We start from the raw sequence: 24,624 nt of genomic DNA on the forward strand, positions 1-24,624 counted from the left end.
TTTATTCAGCTCACCATATAACTCAAAAGTGACTAGAGACAGCTTGAAGCATAGGCTCTATCTTAAGAGATAATATACTGCAATAGGAATGTAGTACTTTCATTCATTCAGTCAGTCAAAATAATTCACTGAGACTCTACTACATGTGAGACTCTATGTTAAGCACTATATTGGATGGGGGATATACAAAGAACAGTGACTCTGGTTCTATCCCCAAGAAGCTTAGTGTAGTTGAATAATGATGAGAATTTTTAAATGAGGAAATATGAGGTGCTAAGGGCACCATTAAAAGGGTGAAAAGCACATATGGTAACCAGGAAAGAGGGATGAGTTTGCTTTGATTGAACATTACATTTCATTGGCAACTGCAGTATATAACGTGGCCCTAAGATAATTTACATAGGTTTTTGTGACAGGAGACAGCTGGCTGGCTTGCTATCAATATTTGTACTCCCCATTCATGTAGTGATTTTGTCACTGGGAATGGCTGTCCACCCCGGGAGGTCAGTGCCCTGTCATCCCTGCATCCAGTTATGGCCTTGAGAGAAATTCTCACCAAGGGAACATGAGCAAAAGTGATGCTGCTTCCAACTCTGGGCTTTTAGAAAAAGACCTTCTCTACTCTTCCTATGTGCTTGCTGGATGCAGATGGTTGGGAGATGGGAGATGGAAGAAAGCCATCTACTGACCAGAAATGCCCACACTAGACTTTTACACAACCGAGAAATAAATTTCTACTACATAACACCACCAAAATTAGGCAGGGGGGGGGTGATATTAATTGTAATAGGTACTTATTGTGTAAGATAAAAAATGCTAAATGCTCCTCTGAGTAGACCAATGATTTTAAATAGAACTAAACTTTTTGATATTGTATTATGTTTTCACTATAAAAATAATCTACTGAAGCTAATTTATACAAGAGAAAAATAAAGTCAGCCTTAAAGACCCTGCCAAAAGACTTGTGAAATGCAACAGAACTCATTGTAAAAATGGTACACTTTAGGAATTGAGAAAGCAGAAGTGCTTATCCATCACAGAGGGTTCATAGTTAACATTGATTCAGAAAACACCTAGCTAATGTACACAGTATATGCTGAGAGTTATGCCTGCTTACCAAATCCCCCTTCAAAAAGAGAAAAAGATTTTAATAGAGCATGCAAGATCATGAGATGGAGTAATTAAGATACTAACTAGCATTAAAAGCTTTTCCTGGGGCACCTGGGTGGCTCAGTTGGTTAAGCGAACGACTTCAGCTCAAGTCAGGATCTCATTGTTTGTGAGTTCAAACCAGGTGTTGTAACTCTGTGCTGGCAGCCCACAGCCTGCTTTGAATTCTCTGTCTCCCTCTCTTTCTGTCCCTCCCCTGCTCTCTCTCTCTCTCTCAAAAATAAACAAAATAAACAAAAAAAAAGCTTTTCCAAATGTAATATCCCAACACCAGCTTCTTCAAGAAAAACAACATTGTGATGATGATTAATAAAATTGGTAGCAAAACTTAAATCTACCGAGTTAACAACTGGTGTTCATTTTCTTATCCGCAGATTTCAATTTATGACTGGTAGATTTATAATTTTCTCAAATCACAGACATAGGTTATGACGAAATAATGAGGAGCCAGTCCTATTCACACTTTTTCTTTGGATTCTCCCGTGATCACAATCAGGGAAACCTCAGAACCCGAATGGCATTAGCCAATAGGCAAATTTCTAAAGAGACTAGTAGGCAGAAGGAACAGATAATGTAAAGGTTCCAAGATGGGAGCAAATGTGACACCTTCAGAAATGAAAGAAGGCCAGTGTGGCCAGAGCATCACAGGCAAGGATGAGAGTGGTTCCAGACTTGGCTGGAGAAACAGATGAGTGCACATCACATCAGGTAGTGCTTCACAAACTTTTTAGTGTGTTTAAGCATCACTTGGAGAGCATGTTAAACCACAGATTCCTGAGCCCTGCCCCAAGAGATTCTGACTGAAAGGTCTACAGTGGGACCTGAGAGTTGCTTTTCTGACAAAGTCCCAAGTGATGCTGATTAGGAGTCCACACTTTGATGTTACTGATGTGGAGTTTTGGATTTTACGACAGAGTTTGGATTTTAATGTAGGTGAAATGGGGAACACTGAGGATTTTTTTTAACGTTTATTTATTTATTTTGAGTGAGAGAGAATGTAAGCGAGTGAGCAGGGGTGGAGCAGAGAGAGAGAGAGGGAGAGAGAGAATCCCAAGTAGGCTCCACTCACCAGGAGTCTGATGTGGGGCTCCATCTCACGACTGTGAGATAATGACCCGAGCCGAAATCAAGGGTCTGATGCTTAACTGACAGAGCCACCTATGTGCCCCTGAAGGATTTTAATTAGTAGAAGGACATGACTTGTTTTACCTTTTAAAAAAGGTCCTTATTTACAAGTTAGAACTATGATACACCCTCGTAAGGCTGTTGTAAAGATTGAGATAATGCATGTGATAGGCCTAACAATTTTAAGATATAAATATGCCTCTCAGATCTTTTCACTGCTTTTTGCCTTACTGTTTAGCCCCAAGAATTGTAAATGAACTTGGAAACTCCTTTATGGAACTTCAGATAAATTTTCTAAACATCAATATATTCCATTTCTATTGCTGCTATTGTTAATTACTGCAAACTTAGTGGCTTAAACAACACAACTGTATTATTTTCTAGCTCTGGTAGTCAGAAGTCCGACATAGCTCTCAATGGGCTAAAGCAAGGTGTTGGCAAGCTTCATTCCTTTCTAGAGGCTCTTGAGGAAGGTCAATTTTGTTGCTTTTTCCAGCCCTGAAAGACCACTGACATTCCTTGGCTGTGGCCCCCCTTTTAGATTTTCAAAGCTAGCAATGGCTGGCTGAATCATTCTCACTCCACATCACTCTGACCTCTGCTTCTGCCTCCCTCTTCTGCATTTAAGGACCCCTGCTATTACACAGAGCTCACTGGGATAATCCAGGATAGTCTTTCTCTAAAAGTCAGCTAATTAGCAGCCTTAATTCCCCTTTCCCATGTAAGGCGGCATACTCATAAACTTCAGGAAATAGGCCCTGGACAGTTTTGGGGGGCATTACTCTGCCACCACCCCCAGTATGATGAAAATTTCAGTGTGCTCTGTTTGCGTGTTGGTACTGCTTCCTGTTGTGCACCTCCCTTTCTTTCCCAGGGCTGATGGTCATTTTAATCTCAAGATAGAAGTAGCACAACCAACAAAAAGTTATCTGGAATTAAAATTCCCCTTCATCTGTCCTGCTGCTAGATTCATAGGTTCTGAGGTTTGTCTGCTCCTGTCTATGCTTTCTGCCCCCACTTTAATAGGACCTGTGTTGCTTTAAGTTGTTCTTTTACTTAATTTGGTCTTTAAGTGTTTGGGACCAAGAAAAACAAAAAAACAAAACAAAACAAAACAAATTATCTTATTTCCGTTTTTCCTTTGGGAAAAATAAAACAACCTAAACCCCAAGCATTTACCCAAGCATAACAAAGCTTAATTCACAAAGCCCACATCCCTGCCTGTCTCAGCCTCTCTGTTGGACTGACTGTGGCTGACAGCAGAGAGGGAGAGGGCCTCCTGCTTTCCCTAGTGAAGCAGAAAGCCGCATCTTGAATCCTGACCGTCTGTGTAAGTCCGTGATCACACCCTTGATGTTACCTTTCATTTCAACAGCTCTCTTGGCTCCACTTGCTCTGAGCAGTTTTAATTTCCTGCCAGCACAGTGGCACAATTTGCTGGCATTTTCTTTGGGATGCTTTTCATCAAGAGCCTAATGAGTGCCTGGGTTCTGGCTGATGATAAGCACGAGGCTGCCAGGGAAATGCCAAGAGGCCCCTTGGCTCTGGAAGGCATCTCCGCCTGATTTCCCACCTCCTGCTAACTATGGGCTGAGGCGCACATGTATGGGAAATTCTCCACTGCTATCACTGCTCTGACAAACTACCAAAGTGTATGCAAAGAAACCTGAAAACCACTAGGGCCCAGCTCCCTGATACTTGGGCACAAGGAGTTAAGTAGAAAAATGCCTTGATGGAACTCACTAAATGGACTTGTTAAGGCAAACTCCTGATAATGGATATACCCAGATAACCAAGGCACACTAATGGAACACGTCCAGAGATAATCAAACTTCCACTAATTAAATAAAATGTTTTCCCATATCTAAGAATTTACTATCTACATCCAAGTATTTTACCCAAAACAGGAGGTTGCTATGTTATTAGCCTAATGCAGTTATAATAATGCTTTGCACATTCGGAGGATTACTCATTGGAGCCCATGAAGGTTTTTGCCAGCTTGGAGTGTCTTTCATATCTTGCGCCCCACTCTTCCAGTCTGTCTGTACCATTCAAATTCCATGTTTTCCCTTTAATTCATCTCCTGTTGCTTTCCTTATACTTGGGAGCTATTTCCCCCAACCGTAAATTGCTTTGCTTTCAGCTTTCTGAATATCTGTATCTTAAAATCTAGGTTGTTGTGTAAGGCTACACGTCCATTCAAAGGGCTGTTACATAGACAGTTTACTATGTATGTCAAGGCATGTAACAGAGGGTTCCTAATTATTCAAGAAGGAAAAGGACCCATCTTATTATATCCCTATAAAGTTGTGTCTCCACCCCCACCACTTCATCTTAGGAATAACAGATGCTGTTTATTGTTATGAAAAATTATTTTAAGTACTAGGTCTGAAGATTAACAGTAAACGACACTGGTACTAAGATCTTCTCCCAGATGTTGTGACTCTGAAGCCCCCTGGGTCTGAGGTGGAGAACATAGGGATTGGGTCTTGATTACATAAACTAAGGAATTCTTATTGACTTCACATGTCCAAAATGCCCAGGTGATCAAAGGAGCAGTCTCAGCCTTTCTTTGGACTGCCTCAAAGAAGAAAAATTTCACAGTAATGGTATAGATGAGACTTTGCTCAATTTTGTTATCTCCCCTTGCCTGCATGTTAAAAACTCATCTTCCAAAAGCATTGAAAGGTGGGACCAGAGAATGGCTCCTGATGTTTGTTTTTCCTCCTGCCAGTTCTGGTCTAAACACTGTCATTTAAATTAGAGGCAAGAAAAATTCAAGATTTGCTACACCATCTCATCACTTAAATCTGAAAGATGCTTTCATAAGAAAGGGTACACACATCGCTTTCTCTCCATATTCTTGTCCGTTAATCACCAGGCTCAAACAAGAATGCTGTCAGTCCTTCTTCACTTTGAGATAACAATCCACAATCACGAATGCTTTTGCCAAAAGAACACTATATAAACCAAGTCACTTAGCATTCTTCTTTCCTCCTTTTCTCTTCTTCTTATATGGCTTTTTCCTGCCTTCCTTTTCCTTCTATAGATATTTATTGGGCATCCATTAAATACCAGCTCAAGTAACATCTTCCCAGGGAAGCCCACCATGACTTCTCAGTTTTAAATAGTGTCCTAAACTTTTTACTCACTGTTGTGTTTCCTTTTAATTTTATTCATAGGACTTATTATCTGATAGTTTCTATTTGTTTTCTTGCTTATGACCTGTCTCTTCTGCTAGAAATACAAACTTCCTAAGAGCAAGGGAATACTGTCTAACTCACTGTTTCACCTCAGTTCCTAGCACAGTGTCTATCACATATTAAGTATGTAATATATTTTTTTGAATAAATGAATGGAACTGGGTATGCGAGATTAATGTTGAAATATAAATGTCCTTAATCTTATAATAAACAATTTCTAGTAGAAAAGAGAAAAATTAATTATATAAATGCTGACTCAAATTTTATTTGGCCAAGTTCTAGGAAGGAAAAGGTAGCAAATGCTGTGAATGTGCACAGCAGTGTTATTTCACAGTAGGCTAGAGGATTCAGGAAAGAGTTCCTTGAGCAACTGTCTATTAAGCTGAACTTGAAAGATGAATATGAGTTGATTACGCAAAAGGGGAGGAGAACAGTGTTAGAGACAGAGGGAAAATTTTCACAATTCCAATGCATAGGAATAGGAGATTTACTTAGAGCACACTTTAAAATCATCTGCCTATTAAAATTTAAGCACAGATAATAAGAAACCCACAATATTTAAAGAAATATCTACATAGACAACAGAATAGTGGTAAGTGGTATTCTTGAAAACATCAACTATATTATGACAAACCAGATGCTATTTAGTGAGACATAGAACAGAACGTTATGACTGAAATATCTGCTTATTCTCTAATCCACTTCAAAAAACATGTATTGAGCACCTATTAGGAATCAGTCATTGAATTAGCTTTTTGGAAGACAAAAAATAATATCTCAAATGTTTGCTCTCAAAAAGTTTATAATTTGTCATATGTAGAATTTAAGAAACAAAACAGATGAAGATAGGTGAAGGGAAGGAAAAGTAAAATAAGGTAAAAACAGAGAGAGAGAAAACCACAAGAGACTTTTAATGATAGAGAACAAACTGAGAGTTGATGGAGGGGAGAGGGCTGGGAGATGGGCTAAGTGGGTAATGGGTGTTAAGGAGTTGATGTGATGAGCCCTGGGTGTTATATGCAAGTGATGAATCTCTCCATTCTACTCCTGAAACCAATACTAAACTATATGCTATATGTTAACTAGCTTGAATTTAAATAAAATCTTGGAAAAACAACAAAAAAGTTTTCCAGCTGACAATAAAATAAAGGTTTATAGTTTGGTAAGGGACACAGGGTTTCAATATGAAGTGGAAATATAGAAATAGAGATGCACATATGGTTTAATAAAACATAATGGAAGGACATGTATGCTAGCCTGGAATGTCAGGGAAGACTTTCAGGAAGAGAGGATCTGTAAACTGACTTTTGAACGTTAGGTAGAAATGAGAAATTGAAAGCGTGGAGTAGGGTAGAGAGGATGGGGAGGGTGTAGAGATAGGACTGTATGAGAAAAGGCTTGGAAACATGGAACAACATAGTATATATGGGAAGAACAAGTATTTTGTATTACTATCACGTGAATACATACTGTCTTACAGAGTAATTGTGTACACATGGTGAGTTAATGCATATGAAATATTTTGAATATGCCTGGCACAGAGTGAACCCTGAGTCAATGTTAGTGATGCAGTGAATGTAACGATGATTGCGGCATGTGGGGTCACACATGTGAGAGGAGTGACTGGACATGAGGTTTGAGAGATAGGAGGGCACAGGGCATGGGCACAGGATTTGCCATGAAAATACACTGGAACTTTTACTATAGGTAATAATGGATTACTGAAAGATTTTAAGTTGGGGAATGCTATGGCCCTGTTTACACCTTGAATACTTCTTTAAGAACTATAGTTAAAAAATGGAATCAAAGATGCTGAAGACAGAAAGAAAGAAAGAAAGAAAGAAAGAAAGAAAGAAAGAGTTATGAGGCTATTAAAATGGATCAGAAGAAAGATGATAAGGTTATGAACTAAAACAATGACAGTAAAAATAAAGAAGAAAGGATGGATTAAAATGTACCTATGAAATAAAATGATGAGAATTTTTGATTGAATGGATATGAAGAAAGGCAGATTGAGGGAGAAAAAGTCAGCAAGCATCAATCCAGATTTCTGACTTTAGTGACTGAGTGGATGGTGGTGCCATTAATGACAGAATGAATAAGAGATATGGTAGGAAAACTGACTGATGAGGACAAAAAAGATATTAAGTTCAATTTTGGACTTGCTGAGTTTTGCATACTTCTCAGATATCCAGGTAAAAAGACCCAGCATGTTAGTTGGTATGCTGGTTTGAAAACATGGCTACAAATCCTCTGACACTTGTCCATGACTGAGGGGGAAACCCAGCTATACTAAGGGGACTTGCAAATTTGTGCTAAAGTTTTAGAGTATTGTTTTAAAATATATCTTCATGCAACCATACAAATTAGAATAATGCTTTTAAGTTACTTTTTAAATATTTTGATTAGTGATTTTCAAAACCTCCTTGATCTTGCTTTAGTCCTGATGTTTTAAGATAAATGGTATTGCTTGATTCATAAATAAATATAAACACAACAAAACAACACATGTGTTTATATATTCCAGGTTTGTCTAGTAGTGTTTGGCAGGGATATAAACCCTTCAATGATTCTAATATGTCAATATGTCATATTTCTTACTGGACACTAAAACATGTTGTAAATTAGGAAAGACTATGAGATTTGGGGGTTATATGAAGTTTGACTGAATCTTTGTTATACATATAATAATAACAAATATCATTATTTTTATTGAGAATCTGCTATGTTCCCAACAGTTAGATGTTATCCCAAAACTTCAGAATTCTGTAAAGTGGTTATTAATTTACTCATTTTAAATTTGAAGATCAAGACTTAGAGATGGTTAAATGACTTGCCCAAAGTCATTAAATACTAAGGATGGAATTTGGACTTAGATCTATCTGATTCTAGAGCAAGGTGGTAAGAGCTTGAAATCTGCCATAAGACAGAACTCTGTTTGGTACCAGCTATCCACTTAAGAGCTGTGTGGTTTGGGCAATTGTGACTTAACAGCTCTAAGTCTCAAACTTTTAATGTATAATAGAAAGGTAATCCCAATTTAAAGGGTTATCTTGATAATTTAATTATGCATGCATGTATATGCTTGTGTAATAGGCATGTAATGAATGTAAGTTCTCTTCTACTATCCATTTTAGTATATGCAGCTTTTTACATAGTTATTATGTTTCAAAAAATATTTCAGTGTGCTATCCCCCTACAAAAATGAAAGTTCTGACCATTCTAACGAGAGTTGATATTATTCTATTTATTTATTTTTAAAAGAGAGAGTAACTAAACATGTAGAAAGGTAACCAGTATGCATAAAATGAACACAGAGTTTGAAATACCATCTAAATCTTTTGTTTCTTCCTTCTTCTACCCCACCCATAATTTACTCTAGCACACTAAACTAAGTAACTAAACTCCAAATAAGTAAGAATTCAATATAGAAGAAACTTGGGAACTTATAACCCACTGATGAAGATTTATCAAAAAACTTAATGAATCTACTCTTCCTTCAACTCCTCCCCACTCTTTTCTTTTAGTTATTTTTTTTACTGGCTGAAAACTGTAGAAACTCACAACTGTAAGACTTTATTACTTTTAGAGGATACACGATAGTACGTTTACTATAAATAATTCACACCATACTACACTTGTCAAAAGGAATGAACAAAGTATATATCATGGTACAGGAGCCTTGATTTTTATTGTTTTTGCTCACTTACTCACTAATTCTCCAACTGCAGCTCCCTGTCACTGTGAATTAGAGTGGTTCTGATGTATACAAATATTGTATTCTGTGTAATTAGATATTGGGATAGGAGCCTCTGTAAATTACTTTAACTGGTGTCAGTACTGAAGCAAATAAGAAGTTTTTAGTTCTGTTTCTAGTTTGGGTTATTTTCTGACCCTAAACAGCCTGACATAAAGAAGTGCTTTTCTTTGTCAAAGGCAGCCTTTTCAAATCTAACTGCCAGACACACTATTGAGCTATGTGTTCAATTCTAATTGGCTGAGATCTTTTCAATTCGGCAGTTTCATCTTTAATGCAATGGATGTAAGATTATGTGTAGGTCTTTTCAATGGGTTTTCCATACTGGTGATTAGGGCAGAGGATTTGAACATAAGCAGGCTGCTGGCTATTTCTTCTGGCCAATTTAAATTGATTCATACAAGTCCTTTGTACCCCAGGGAAAGGGCAGAACAAATCCAAGTGAGTGAGACAGCTATCGCTACTGTTAGATGGAATAGTAGAAAAGAAGGGAGGGTGGCAGGCTTGAGGAGGGGAAACACTCTAAATATTGTAAAATTAGAGCTCTGAGCAGTCTAGCAGAAAAATATTGCAACTTAACCAGTAGGCTTCTGTGTAGAATCAAGTTCACAGGGAAAATTATTTCCAAGATTGATTTTGATATCTTTAGGTTAAAAGGGCTATGTAAATGGAAACAGTTCTTCATATCTGATTCCACAGGGACCCATAGTGAGTGAACTCTTTTCTGAATTTCCAAAAGAGAGTTGATAACTCTTACAAAACTCCAAAGCACCCCTGAAATGAATTTGCTATGTCAGAATAGCAGAGGGTAAGCTAAAAATTTTGTTGGTGTCAGGTAAAAAATTTTTCTTAGAAAAGATCGGTGCTGTTGCAAAAAACTCCCAATTTTCTACTAAGAGGGTAGACTAGGATGAGCTATTCAAATTGGATGCATCCAGAGAGTACTCCTTTTCAAGAGAGACCCTGGTTATAAAGCTCCCTTCGGGTTTCTCTCTCCCAGGAGAGAATAAGGTACTGGGTAAACCACGATGGGACCATTTATATAACATCTCTATACTATGAAGAAGGAACTTCAAGTGAAGCCTTAGTGTTTTCTCAACTCCATCTCCAAGTTTCTCAGGAAAATCCTTAGTCTGCTACATCAGTCAATTTGGTGACTCCCTACCTAAGGGAGAAAGGAATGCATTTCTTTATCCAAAGGAAACAGGGACAGTGCACTGTTGACAATATTTTAACAAGGTCATTTCAATCTTTCCTGAACACACAAAAACAACCCAACATTTTTCTACCAAGAGAAAATAGCAACAATTTTCATTTTGTTGGTTTTGACTTGTTCTGCTCTAGAACATATGCAAAACACCCATCTGTCTCCTGAGCACTAACATTCAGTTTGTTAAAATTCATAGTAATAATGAAATGGAACACCGATGCCTATCACATTAGTTGAACAAATAAGGGTGACAAGTATGGCATATGTTGCAGAGACCAGTGGGTAAATCCTCTATGCTAAAAGATTTTTGTTTTTGTCATTCAATACGAAATGTTGGGAACTTACACAATGATTCATTGTTTCTTAAAATGTGGAATTCCACAAAAACTAAAACTAAAACCAGTTTTCAACTATCACTCTCAATCAACTAAAAACAAACAAAGCCAACCCCTGTGAAGAGTTACCTACAGCAGCTATATCTGAGCTGTCTTCCGGAAGACTAATACTTTGTAAACAGTCTTTTTTCTGAAACTCAAGTTTCTTGAGAGACACTGTCTGAGAATCACTTGAATAAATGCAATGTGTTGAGTAACTAGAACTTAGTAAGGCCTCCTAAGGCTTCAGAATATGTAGGATTTTCAAAGAGATACTCAAATACAGACTACCAGGAATTTATTTTATACAAATTACAAGGTCATTATAACTAACAGAAATGCATTCAGAAATTCATCAAAAGTCATGTATGTGAATGCTAATAGCAAAAGTATTCCTAATAGTCTCCAACTGAAAATTATCCAGGTGACCCTAAGCAACAGAATGAATAGTGATATAACAAAACATTATAACAAGAATTAACAATATACAACTGCCTGCAATAATATGAGTGAATCTCACAAATTGTTGGTCAAAAGAAGTCATATCAAAAAATGTACATGCCATAATGTTCCATTTATAAAGTACAGAAAAAGGTAAAGCTAATTTATGCCCCAAGAAGGCAGTGGTACCCTCTCTGGGGAACGACTGGAAAAGAATGTAAGTGGATATTTCGAGTGCTGGCCATGTACAGTTTCTTCATCTGGATACCGGGTACTGGATGTGAGTTCAGTTTGTGAAAATTCATCGAGCTATAATGTGAAAATTTGTGTGTGTGCACGCATGCACACATGTATATTTGCACTATACCCAAATAAAAAGTATAAAACATAACAGGCCTACATCTAACTCATTTCTTACTATACCATGTCTGTTCACTTTTCTCTATTAAAGTAACTCCGATAATCATTTTTTCACTAGCAGTCTTCAGATTCATACTTTTCTTTCTATGTGCTTACAACAACTCCCCATTTCTATCAATGAAACCCCATCTCTCTTCTAGTTAATAGAATTTAATGTTCTATTTCAGGCAGAAAACCTTTTAGGTCAAATTGGTAGCCTGAGAAATCTTCAAGTTTAGCAATTTCTCGTTTTTAGTATGGACTTCTACTAGCATTTAAAAAGATAAGAACACTTCTTTATGTGCTTTAAACATCCTAATAAGACAGCAAAGGTGGGCACCAAAGTTTGATATATTTTAGGTACTTAGTTGTAACCCTCTGAGTTCAATGATGATGTATACCATTCCATTTCACCTGAATATTTATTTATTTATTCATTCATTCATTCATTCATTCACCTGGAAATTTAAACTCCATAGGAGAGTATGTATATAAGCAAACCTTGCTTATGAGGTACATATACATCATTAAGCAATGACAAAGAGGCTGCTCCATTGTTGATTATTTCTAGTTTCCTCTCCCTTTAAATGAAGAATTAATTTTTGTCATCTTTATTTATGAACTACTGCTATTACTACCGTTACCATTACTGAAATACCAATTCTTAGTACTTACTATGTGCTAGCCAGTGTTGTAATCAATTTGCCTACATCCTCTCATTTAATCTGTACAGTCTTGTGAAGGAGAAGTTGTGATAATTCCCCTTTTTGTTTCAGATGAAGAAAGTGAATGTCAGCAAGAATAGGTGACTTGTCCAAGATCAAAGAACATGGTTTGATGTAAACCCAGGTGTTCTCACATCAGAGCCCAAAGTTTCATCATTTTGAGCTGAAGTAAGTTTATATGTATTCACTAATCGTTGGCTCCCTTACTTTTTCTAGATCAGTCATTGTCAGCAAGGTTAGATGTAATAAATATTCCTTTCCTTTGTATTTATTTCATCAAAAGAAATTTGAATTCACATAAAAATTCCCATATATAAAAGATACAGTGTAGTTCTAGGTCTACTCTAAGAAAGTAACTATTGTTACATATCAGAATTTTATTTGTATAATACCTAAGAATTTTATAGCTCATTCTCTTTTTAAAGTGCCAGTACCAAGAATGCCTTCAGCTCACCTGCAGCCCAGGAGTTGGCTGCCTTTCTGATGGTCTATTGGACTCTTTGATCAAGTTCCCAAAGTCTCAAATATAATCTACAGAGGAAATCAGAGTGCACAAGTCATACAAGCAAAAGACTTGTTGATGCATTGACATAATCTATGCACACAGTTCAATGTATCACTACAGAGATGCAATGGTGAAAAAATATACCTTTTTCATAAGCCCACATCAAACAGGTCTGCTCATCTTTCTCACCACTAGACCTGCTGGGATCACAAGCTACCAGATTCATATCGGCTCCATTATCCAGTAAGAACTGAACCAGGCGAATGTGACCATGGTAGCAAGCAGAGTGCAATCCTATAATAGAATGAAAGTATGAAAGGAGAAAAGAGGCAAACCGAACCCCAATTTTCAAAAGATAGTTATTACCACATCATAGCATTTTTGCCAGAGATATAAATCAAAGATAGATTTCTTTGATGAAAAATTAATTCTACTTATTGAACAAACATGACATACTTCAAGCAAAAGAAGTATCCTATTCTAGTTGATCTTCTAGACAGATTTCCTTATGTTTAGCACAATTTCTAGTATTTCTACATCCACTGAAATTACCAAGAACAAGTGTTAGCATCCTTTTACAAGAACAAAGACCCCAAACAGTGTTTTTGTTGAGCAGCAAGCCAGGCTAAGGCAGTGGGGTCAGTCTCTCCTGGTACAGATCATAATAGATACATCAACTGTAGATAATTTAGCACAATAATGAAACTGACCAAAAGTCAGTCTGCTTTTTATTATCACCATGCACCATCAATTCCAAATGATGTCATTGATAAAATATCCCTCCTCATTAGGGTTGTCCACTCCCTCTTTTCCCTTCCCTCTTGAGCATCCCACTGTTCTTAAGTATTGATATACATCAAAAACTGGTTATGTTTCACTAATGCCTTACCTGTGTGCCCATCTCTTCCTTGGTGGTTGATGCTTATAACATTCTGGTCAAGAAGAAATTTAACCAGGTCAATGCTCTTACCATAGGTACAAGCACTGCAAAAATACAACATAAAGAAAACAAAAGACTTCTGTTATGGGTTGAATTGTGTGCCCCACAAATTAATATGTTATAACTTACAACCCTTATAACTTCACAGTGTAACTGTATTTAAAGGGGTACAATTTAAAGAGGTATTTAAGTTAAAATGGAATCATTAGGGTGGGCCCTAATCCAATATTACTGCTGTTCTGATAAGAAAGGAAGATTAGTACACAGATGACACAGACCAAGGGACAATCATGAAAAGGCATAAGAAGAATATGACCATCTACAAGCCAAGGAGAGGTGTCTGAGAAGAAACCAAATCCACTGACATCTTGATCTTGTACTTCCAACCTCAAGAATTGTGAGAAAATAAATTTCTGGTGTTCAAGCCACCCAGTGTGTTGTATTTTATTATGGCAACCCTAGAACATGAATACAGTCCTGATTCACCAGGCTATTCCAGATGCTAGTGTGTATACAAGAGTGTTAAAGAGACAAAGAAGGGAGAATGAGGAAAGGAGAGAGAAGGAAGTGATAAAAAACAAGCACATATGGCAATAAAATCCTGAGATTCCCAAATCTGGGCCTTCGAGATAAGAAGTTGAATAAAACTTCTAGTGTACTATTATTAAATATTTCTTATGATACTCTTTTTCATAAAAGGAGGAAAAATATTGCAAGTTTCTTTCAGTTTTACCTATAGGTCCTAGGCATTCTGCAGGACAACTGAATGGGGGAACTTAGAAGGGTCCAGACAGATTTAGGTGACAACTTGGACTTGTGATTGGCATCTGAAGTGGGGGTGGGCAGTTTTGTGGGCCTGAGCCCTTAACCTGTGGGATCTGACACTAATTCCAGGTAGATAGTATCAGAATTAAATTGAATTATAGGACGCACACTTGGTGTTGGCAGAAGATTTGGAGAACTGCTTGGTGTGGGAACAACTCACACATGGCTAGGATCCTGTATTTTGAAGTGAAGTATTGAGTGTTTTTTCCTTCCAGACTCAGTTCGAGAAGAGGTAGTTCTCTGGATCTTACTATTTCCTCTTTCTGAGATGACCTTGCCCAAATCCTTATTCTTTAATTAAATATCATTATTTTCTTCAAAGAAATACATTATTCATCTAGCTGAACTGTTAGTCCATCTATGAAAACTTCTTATGAACCAAAGGCCAAGTTCATTGCTATCTCCACTGTGTCCTTGTCATTTCAGTCTTATGGCACTTATCACATTGCATTATGGTAATGGACACACCTCTGATTACCTTGATATCTTACAAAAGAGTTCCTTTAAGGAGGGAAGGGTCGGTGTCATCTTTATGTTTTTACCAGTGCCAATACAAGGCAGGTCCTTAATAAGTCTTTCTTGAATAATTGAATGGATAAAAAGCTGCCACTCAGTGCAAAAGATCTAAGCACCATTAATTATTCACATTATAAGTAGGACCCATAACACTACACTTTTAATGTTCCATTGTCTGAACTGTCTCATTATTTCTTTTCAAAGCGACCATTTACAGGAATTGATGAGTTCTGAATATATACATACATGTGTATACATATGTATTACATGTGTATGTGTGTATATATATATATATATATATATACACATATGAAAACAATAACAGAAATGTATTGAATGCTTTCTACTGAGTGCAAAGCACTGTGATTTTTACATAGAAAAATTTCAGAACCAGAGTGAACTCCTCATGTAAAGGGAAAGTTTCTTTTATAAATATGTGCTTAAAGTGAATAGAATAAAAATATTAATATGTTATTCGTAGTAGCCACAGGGTTATACAAAATAAAACGATTCGATACATACTTTTAACTCACTTCACTGAACTTGTCATAGAGACTCTAGAGGTGACAATCATCCTTTGATTATAGTTGGTTCCAATTTATGTGCACAGAGTAGCAAAATGATTTGAAAACTAGCCTAAGGTGTCAGCCTTAACAAGCATGACCTAATGGGGAAAGAGGACACCAGTAACTGTACATATCAGTTCTGCCAATTATCCCTTTGACCAATTTTGACTGAAAGCATGGTCCAAAGAGTTCTTGCATCTGTTCTGTTACAGAACATGCAGAACACAGACATAATATTTTGGTATTAGAACATGAAGACATATAAAAAGCACAGAATTTGGAATTGGGTAGGTATTTAATACATGATTTTCTAGTCATAATATTCTCTGGAAGATACTTACCTTCTCTGAGCCTCAATTTTCTCATCTGTCAAAAAGGGATAATAAAACCTACTTCATAAAAGGTTATGAGGATTAAATGAGATAATGGGTGCAAACCATCTGACATATACTCACCACTCCATAAATAGTTTTTCTTACCTCCCTTTTGGCTGGACTTTTTGTATGATAAGATAAATCTGAACATCCAAGCAAAATTGGACAGGGTGATGCCTTATCAGGAAGCACAAGCTTAATATTAATTCCATATGAAAAAAAAAGTCTCCTCATTTCTATTAGTCACCAGTGCAATACAAACACTATGTAAGTAACATAGTAGTCTTAAATATATTTTTTAGAGGTTGCAAACTAGCCAAGAAATCTGTAATGTGTATGTAATGATTTTATATTCAAGGTGTATTAAATTCAAAGTATTGGGTTATTTTTATAGCAAAAGTAGTGCATTGTTAAAAACGAGCATATCAATTTTTATAAAACATCTGCCTCACTTTTGGATATTTTAGGGAGCTATGGATCTTATTTTTAGCAATCTTTTCCCTCCTTTTCTAGAGCACATTGTAGAGGACTCTCATGCATTCCTAGAAAGGAATTAATGCCTTCTTAGGTATCTCAGTGGCCACCGCGACTAGGCTTTTACAGGCTGACAGATGGATGTCTTAGATAGGTAGATACATTTGCACATAAGGTTTAAGTGGTAAGGAAAAAAGTGTCACATTTGATGCTGATGAATTCTGGTAATGAGATTCTTGTCGGAGGAGGATTATGGGCATTGCCCCTTTTGGCAGCTTTCCGCTGAGTGAAGTGGAATAGAAGCAATATGCTTACAGATGTTGATATGCCTGTTGCCTTGGCAACATCAGTCCCTGTCTTTGTGGCTGCTGCCAGGAATGCAGCATCTGGCTCTGGCCCCATCTGTTGTACTGACTGCAGCATCTGCCTCTACCTTTTCTTCTGTGCATCTAGCTTGGGCTCCTTGTCCTCTGCCCACCCTCTGCTCTTGCTCTCTGATTGCAACATCTGCCACTCTCCATTCTTGCTTTATGTGCACAACTTCAGGTGCCAAAGTGTATCAGCCACCCTTAGTGGCTATTGCACTTAAACATTATTTTACCTGTGAAAAGGTGTTTCACTGAAGATGTTTTCTTTAGTCAGGCTTTCTATCCCCGATATTTGGATGATTTCCTTGGCGACTTCAAATTTGCCATTGTAGCATGCCCTAAAATTAAAGAAAATGTTTTTATAGTAGTAAGAAAGTACAGGTAGTAGAGCTGGAGGGTGTATGGAACTATACATATTACTCACAGGTGCAAAGGGGTATCGCCATAGATATTAACAACGTGCGGCTGAACTTCGATATCGCTCTGGAGCAGGTACTTCACTATGTCATGATGTCCAAAACGAGAACAGAAGTGCAGTGGGACATGGTCTTCATTGTCCTGAGCATTCACTGTCATCAACAAGAAAGGAAAAGTATGTTATCTGGAATCCTCTGTTTCTCAGCCTTCTTAGGTGTAGTGTCAGGGACTTTTCTAAGTGCCCGAGAAACTCCTGGAAATTACCAGTTAATGATAATAATAAAGGAAATTAAGTGCAGCCAATTTAAAAAGTTATAATTCTATTCCATTGCCCATTGCCACATTAAACAGACTTTCTTCTAGCTTCCATAAATTCTATGGAATGCATCTAATCAAATCTACCTTGCACAAATGGAATAGTTCAGGAAACTAATAAGTATCCAAAAGATCTTTGTGGTCTTATTTCCACAAGTATCTCCTTCCAAAGTGATTTTTTTCTCTTCTGTAAGATGTTAAAACTTACAGATCCTGGCTAAAGCACCATTCCCAGAGATTTTGGTTCAGTAGGTTAGGTTGGGGTCTTGCACTGTGTATGTTTACAACGCTGTTTAGGAAATTCTGATGTGCCAGTAACTGAGAATTATCATATGACAGAATACAAAGCCTCGCATAAAGAAAAGACAATAAGCTTTAGAGTGAGGCAGCCCGTGTTAATTATATTACCACAGTTATTTGATATTTAGGTGTTCACTCAGTAATGGGCATCTGTCCTTCTCTTTGGCCCAGCCAGCCTCATAACCACTTTAGACATTTAGGGAATTTCCTACACTGAGAGAACTGACTAGAAGCCAAGCCCATGTTCTAGCATATGCTTTCCAAGCCTCCTTTGCAGCTAGGGCACAGGATCAGCAGATAGTGACCGTATGTCCTGGATTAGACTTCTTATCCTGGCATGATTTTTAATGGTGATCCTTCTACTTTCAACAGTGTCCTGCTTTCGACACTTTCCATAGGCTCCTCCAGTTCACACATTATATAAGACTCTGACATCACGGCTGACCACACAGAAAAGCAGACCTAACCTATCTTGGCAATGTAGTAATGGTAGAGTAGCTCCATCCGATTTCCAGAGGCAATGATTCCAGTCACAGATTCGGTGCCTTGCAAGGTTGGTGCCAGGAGCACAGAGTGTTGGCATGTGTGCCTAGCAGGGGTGGCAATGTGTCTTTAAATGACTACTTTTGGGGTGTGATTTTGGATATTGTTCCTCACTGTAAGAATTCCAAACCTGGGTTTCCATCCTGTTCAGGGGAGACACTTTGCACTAATTTGTATCCTTTAATATATTCATTTTACGCCTAAATTAGCAAGAGTTAGTTTCCAATGCTTGCAAATAAGAACACCTGATTGATACATACTCATTCCTCAACAAGTATAAAATAATCACTGTGTGCCAAGCAGGGTGCTAAGTGTTGAAGATACTGATTTTTTATTATCAAAAACAATGGATATGATAACACTATTGTTGCAAGGATGTGAAAAAGATTAAAAGAGATCATGATGAGAAAATATCTAACATGATTCCTGTAACATAGTAGTCACTTAATAAAAATGTGTATTCTTATTTTTCACTAATTTGCCTCCTAGATGTTTGCTAAGTGTTAAGGTCAATATGCTATAAATGTATAGCATCTATACCCTCAAATAACCTGCAATCTAGTTGAACATTCAATAATTACAGGCCTGAAGTAATAATAACTGAACCAAGCTGCTAAATTCTGGATCTGCTGTAGCACAATTTTTAAAACTAAAATAACTGAATCATCTGCTTTATAGCCATTTATTGAATTTGATTACTTTGTTCATCTGTAGAAGGTATTTTATTCAAAATACAAAATAACAATCCTTAAAAAACCCATATGTTATCAAATATGTTATCATTCTTATGTATCTATAATAAAAAGTATCCATAGAATCAAAAGAATTAAAGAAAAAAATGAAAGGATAGGAAAGAAAATAAAGGGAAGGTAATGGTTAATTTAAAAAATGTGCAAACAGTTTATTACTACTTGTTGTTATAACTAACATTTAACATTTAATGAACACAGTCCTTGTAGCTGCTTTATTTGTAGACAATGATTCTTATTTTATTGTCCTGCAGGATCTTAAGCCAAAGGGAAATCTTTAACAAAGTCGCTGAACTTCTCCTCCCATGGCCGTTATTGAAAAATAAATCTTTGAATCTTTTTTATTAATGAGTGGCTCAGAAGGACACCCTTGCTTCAGAAGAATGTTCCCGGTTATTTTGATTATCTTTCTTTTTATGCTACTTCTCCTTTGTTCACATTCTGTTGGAAGCCAGGAAAAGTCAATACCATGAGTCAATGCTTTACAACAGTAGGGAGTCCAGGGCAAGTGGAGGTCACATAAGAGTTCCTGAGGTCCAGAGGGGACATTGTAAAGCAGAGTGCAGCACAATTTTCCATTAATTCATAGTTTGCCTGTGGCCATCCCTAGCCCCACCCAACATTATTCTTCTCTAGTTGAATCAATAAACTTCAAAGTAGATTATCTACTTGGTGAATTACCAGCAGTGGCCTAGATGGTCTTCTCATCAAAGAAGAGATAAATACCAACCAAAGGAAGGAACAAGCCAGGAGATATCCAGATCAGACACAGAGTTTATATATACACATCTATATTTCTGCGTCAGTCATTGTGATCTACTTAGTTTTGTCTTGAGCCAATTTTCAGTGACCAAAAAAACCCTATATATCATTATATCTTGTCCAAGGGTGAGTGAATGTATGAATGATATTCTATTTGCTCTAATTTAGCATTTTATTGGGAGATTTAAATAAAGAAGAATTTCAACCAAAGAAGTAGATGTAAATAATTATTAGGAAAATATTTATCACCTAGTGCTCTACTTCTGAAGAGAGCATGTGTTCAGTAAAGTCTTTTGAAAGAAAGATTAGGTAAATGGGTGGGTGGATGGGTGCTACTTCTTGCTTCTCTCTTCTTATTGATCTTAAAGATAAAATAAAAATTTCCATAGTAACCCAGCAATGTAAGTACTTCCCATTAGCTCTGTAAAACAACTCCCTAATGTATCTTAAATACATTTTAAATAACAAATCTGTGTAATAGCTTTGACAAGATATACTTTTAGAAATAAAATACTTCCTCTTACCGGCCATGCCCTAGAAATTTTTGTGATTTTATATAATATCCAGTTCCATGTGAAAGGAACTGTAGCATTTAATAGTCAGATGACAAAAAATTAATAAACTGAATTTAAAATTTTCATTAAATTAAAAAAATTTTTTTAATGTTTTATTTATTGTTGAGACAGAAAGTGACAGAGCATGACCAGGGGAGGGGCAGAGAGAGAGGGAGACACAGAATCCGAAGCAGGCTCCAGGCTCTGAGCTGTCAGCACAGAGCCCGAAGCGGGGCTCGAACTCACAAACCGGGAGATCATGACCTGAGCCGAAGTTGGAGGCTAAACTGACTGAGCCACCCAGGCGCCCATCATTAAATTTTTTTTAATGTTTATTTATTTTTGAGAGAGAGAGAGAGAGAGAGAGAGAGAGAGAGAGAGAGAGAGAGAGCAAGCAGGGCACGGGCAGAGAGAGAGGGAGACACAGAATCTGCAGCAGGCTCCAGGCTCTGAGCTGTCAGCAAATAGCCTGACACGGGGCTCTAACTCACGAACAGCGAGCTCATGACCTGAGCAGAAGTCAGAGGCTTAACTGACTGAGCCACCCAGGCACCCCCCATATTTAACTTTATTCAAATGATAAGTTGTGAGGACTCGATCACTACTTTCTTCTTATGGAGTCCAGAAACATTTTGACCTTTTCAATCTCATTCAATAAGCATTACATTTCTCCTTTTTGTTTTTCATTTTCCTATGGGGTACAAAGAAAACTAGAGACTTGAAACATATATATGACTGAATAGGTCAGCCTCCCAAACATGCTAAACTGAAGAGGTTGCTTTCAGAATTACATGTTGGCTAATTTTGTAATCTGAATTTATTTTCATTTGTGACATTCTGTTACCATGGAAACATACTGTACATACCAGATTTCAAATTGTGCCCCTATTGGGGTCATTAATTTACTCTTCCTCTTACGTCCATTTACCACAGGCAAGGGCCAGATTTAAAATAAATCATCTGGAGGCTTAGCTACACTTTGGAATAAATGAACTAGCTGATAATAAATCCTGTGCAGTGTGCAGTAGCACAACAGATCTTCTGGCTTATTCTTTGCAATTGGTTGAAGTACAAAAGGGACCTAAATATCAAGTGTGTATTAGAAGGAAATAAAAATACATAAAAATCTGAGTCATGCTGTCTCTTGATATTTTAAATGATTGAGTAGAAAGCATGTAGTGCTTGTGTGAATCAGAAAGAAAGTGTTGAAAATTCTATCATATGATGCTGGTATGTAGGGGGAATACGGGTGCAATATTCATTTCAATGTCTTTTGTAAGAAAGGAACTTTGATCCTGGAGACATGCTGATCAATGATACTCATTTTGACACCACCGAGCTTTGGAGTTGCACAGAGGAATAAAAAGCTGAGGTTGGCATTGATAATAAAAGGAAAAAAGTGAGCTGTTCCTGACCCTTTGGAAGAGCGAGGCAGTTTCAAAAACACAATTATGTGTTCAGTGGTTCATACAGGTGTACCTCTGCCTATTCTAAACCAACAGAATCAAAGAGACTGCTTAAACAAGGTCTAAGGAACGGCATTCCTTGTATCCTGACAACACAGGTTATTTATGATAATGCTATAGAAGAAATACCTCCGTTATTACATACTGGCTCATAGAAAATGACACCAACTATGTTTCTCAAACTTTATAAAATAAAATAGCCCTCTTTCCAACATGGAAACTGGAAACTACCCTTGCCTCTTGCTACACTTGTCTCTGGAAGCCTTTGTGTTTTCTTTACATGTAGGTGAAAACATTGATTAGCTTTATGAACTGAATATTGATCTCAATTTTGGACCAAGGAACTGGCAGTTCTAGAGCTCTGACAACCTCGTCCTTTTGTAAATGTGCATCGTTCCTGCTGCAAAGGCCAGCAGCTCTTACAGCTGGGCTTTTAATTAGGTCTCTTGGGGGTCAATGGAAGAATGTTGGATGTGCCTGAGAGAATTTAATGACAAGATGTAACTCTAAGTGAATTTGTGTCAAAAAATAAAGTTTGTAAGGAAGAGAAAAAGTAAGAGAAAGGAAGAACTTTCTTCAACACTCTACTTTTAATCAATTTTCTAAAATTCATTTTATTATTAAGAAAATTAAAAGTTGTGGGAAATTCTATTCTGTTAACCACATCCTAAAATCTTTCTGTGTATGCTAAAGCTTTTTTTCCTCCCATCCTGATCATGCTGTAATGTTGTTTCCACCATAAATAATAGTAATATCAAATATTGGGGAGGAAATGGGGAGCAACTGGAACTCTCATATATTGTTGTAGGAGTAAAAAATAGTACAAACACTTTGGAAAACTCTTTGAAATTTCCTAAAAAGTTAAACATGTGCATACAGAAATGCTACATACATGCACACACACTCCCATATACATACCCAAAAGACATAAATATATATATTCACACACATACACACAAAATTGAATGAGAATGTTTCTGGCATCTACATTCATAAAAGCCAAACACTAGAAACATTCAAACATCCATTAGAAGGATGATGGATAACAAATTGTAGAATATTCATATAATCTTTAGCAATAGAAAAGAACAAACTATGATTCATGCAACAACATGGATAAAAATTAAAATCATGTTGTCAGTCAAAAGAAGGCAGTCCCAAATTATATGAACTTCAAGAACAGAAAAAAACTAACCTATGGCAATAGAAGCCACAATATTGATTACCTTTTGTTTTTAAAGCTATTTACTAAGAAGAGAGCACAAGGGAACTTTCCAGAGTTCAATTGTCTTTTCTTTTCTTTTCTTTTCTTTTCTTTTCTTTTCTTTTCTTTTCTTTTCTTTTCTTTTTTTTATCTTTATTTATTTTTGAGAGAGAGAGAGAGACAGTGTGAGTTGGGGGGGGGGGCCAGAGAGAGAGGGAGACACAGAATCTGATGCAGGCTGACAGCACAGAGCCCAACGCAGGGCTCAAGCTCATGGACAGTGAAATCATGACCTGAGACGAAGTTGGAGGCTTAACTGACTGAGACACCCAGGCGTGCCCCCCCCCGAGTTTAATTTTCTATATTAAAATTTTCTATATCTCGATCTGGGTGGTTTTGCATGAATTTATCGATGACAAATATTCCCTTTAGTCAATATTCACTTAATTGCTATATGCAAGTTTTACCTCAATTAAGAAACATATTAGTGAAAAATAACAAAATAAGAATGATTTGTCTAGAAAAAAACCTTAGTTTTCTTGAAGTACCTAATATAGTAAGAATTGAACTAAAATGTATAAAAAGGATTAACATATGGATTCATTATTATATTAAAATAATAAATTATGATTTGTGAAACAAATTAGCATATGCAATTAATCAGCTTCAGGGTTATTCACTACTAAATAAGGAAAATGCAAGTAAAAACTATACATAAAGTAGAAGATAGCAAAAGTGTTCTAAACATATAATCTTACCATCTGCTTTGCTGCCTTCTTCCATCAAGAGTTTTGCAATATTAAAGAATCCTTTTGCAGATGCAAGGTGGAGGGGCCTATCTCCAACTTCACCACTTACATTTACATCAGCACCAAATTTCAAAAGAAGGCGGGTTACCTAAAGGATCCATTCATTTGAAATTAGTATCAAAAGTCAAACAATAAAGCAAAGCTTTCAAAAATATGTAAGAAGACATATCATTAAATACTTCTCTTAGATTATTTTTACCTGAAAATAACAGCAAATCTTACCTAAATTGGCCTAGACAATAAGGATTTATTATTGTATCACCTCACAAGAAGTCAAAAATTGGAGCAATTTCAAGGTTGGATCTTCAGTGTACATAAATAATCCTCTCTAAAGTCACTCATAATCTGCCCTGAACCACCTTTTCCAAAGCTGTCTTCTGGCTAACGCCAGCAGTATTTACTTGATTCTTCATTTTCACAGCAACTCCATGCATAGGTCACTGATGGCCATCTTGTTACCGGAGTTCTGGGTTCTTTTCTGAATTTATGAATAAATGGGACATAGCTGAACTATCAGCATCTTCCTCAATTAG

General features: G+C 36.8%; 1 protein-coding gene across 7 annotated transcripts in view; it reads right to left on the reverse strand.

The window, feature by feature from the left end:
* The window catches only part of TNNI3K (TNNI3 interacting kinase), a 283,823-nt gene that overhangs the window by 169,486 nt on the left and 89,713 nt on the right, over window positions 1–24,624 (reverse strand). For all 7 annotated transcript variants that reach the window (XM_047083662.1, XM_047083660.1, XM_047083665.1 and 4 more), the window contains 5 exons: window positions 24,041–24,179; window positions 17,397–17,541; window positions 17,206–17,310; window positions 13,799–13,893; window positions 13,054–13,203 (listed from right to left, as the gene is read on the reverse strand). In XM_047083662.1, the coding sequence (XP_046939618.1) occupies window positions 13,054–13,203; window positions 13,799–13,893; window positions 17,206–17,310; window positions 17,397–17,541; window positions 24,041–24,179 (634 nt within the window). The remainder of the gene's footprint in view (window positions 1–13,053; window positions 13,204–13,798; window positions 13,894–17,205; window positions 17,311–17,396; window positions 17,542–24,040; window positions 24,180–24,624) is intronic.

This window comes from Lynx rufus, unplaced genomic scaffold, assembly GCF_022079265.1.
Source record: "Lynx rufus isolate CCGP_SWC_20201006 ecotype Redwood Valley unplaced genomic scaffold, mLynRuf1.p SCAF_2, whole genome shotgun sequence".
NCBI classification, from domain to species: Eukaryota; Metazoa; Chordata; class Mammalia; order Carnivora; family Felidae; genus Lynx; species Lynx rufus.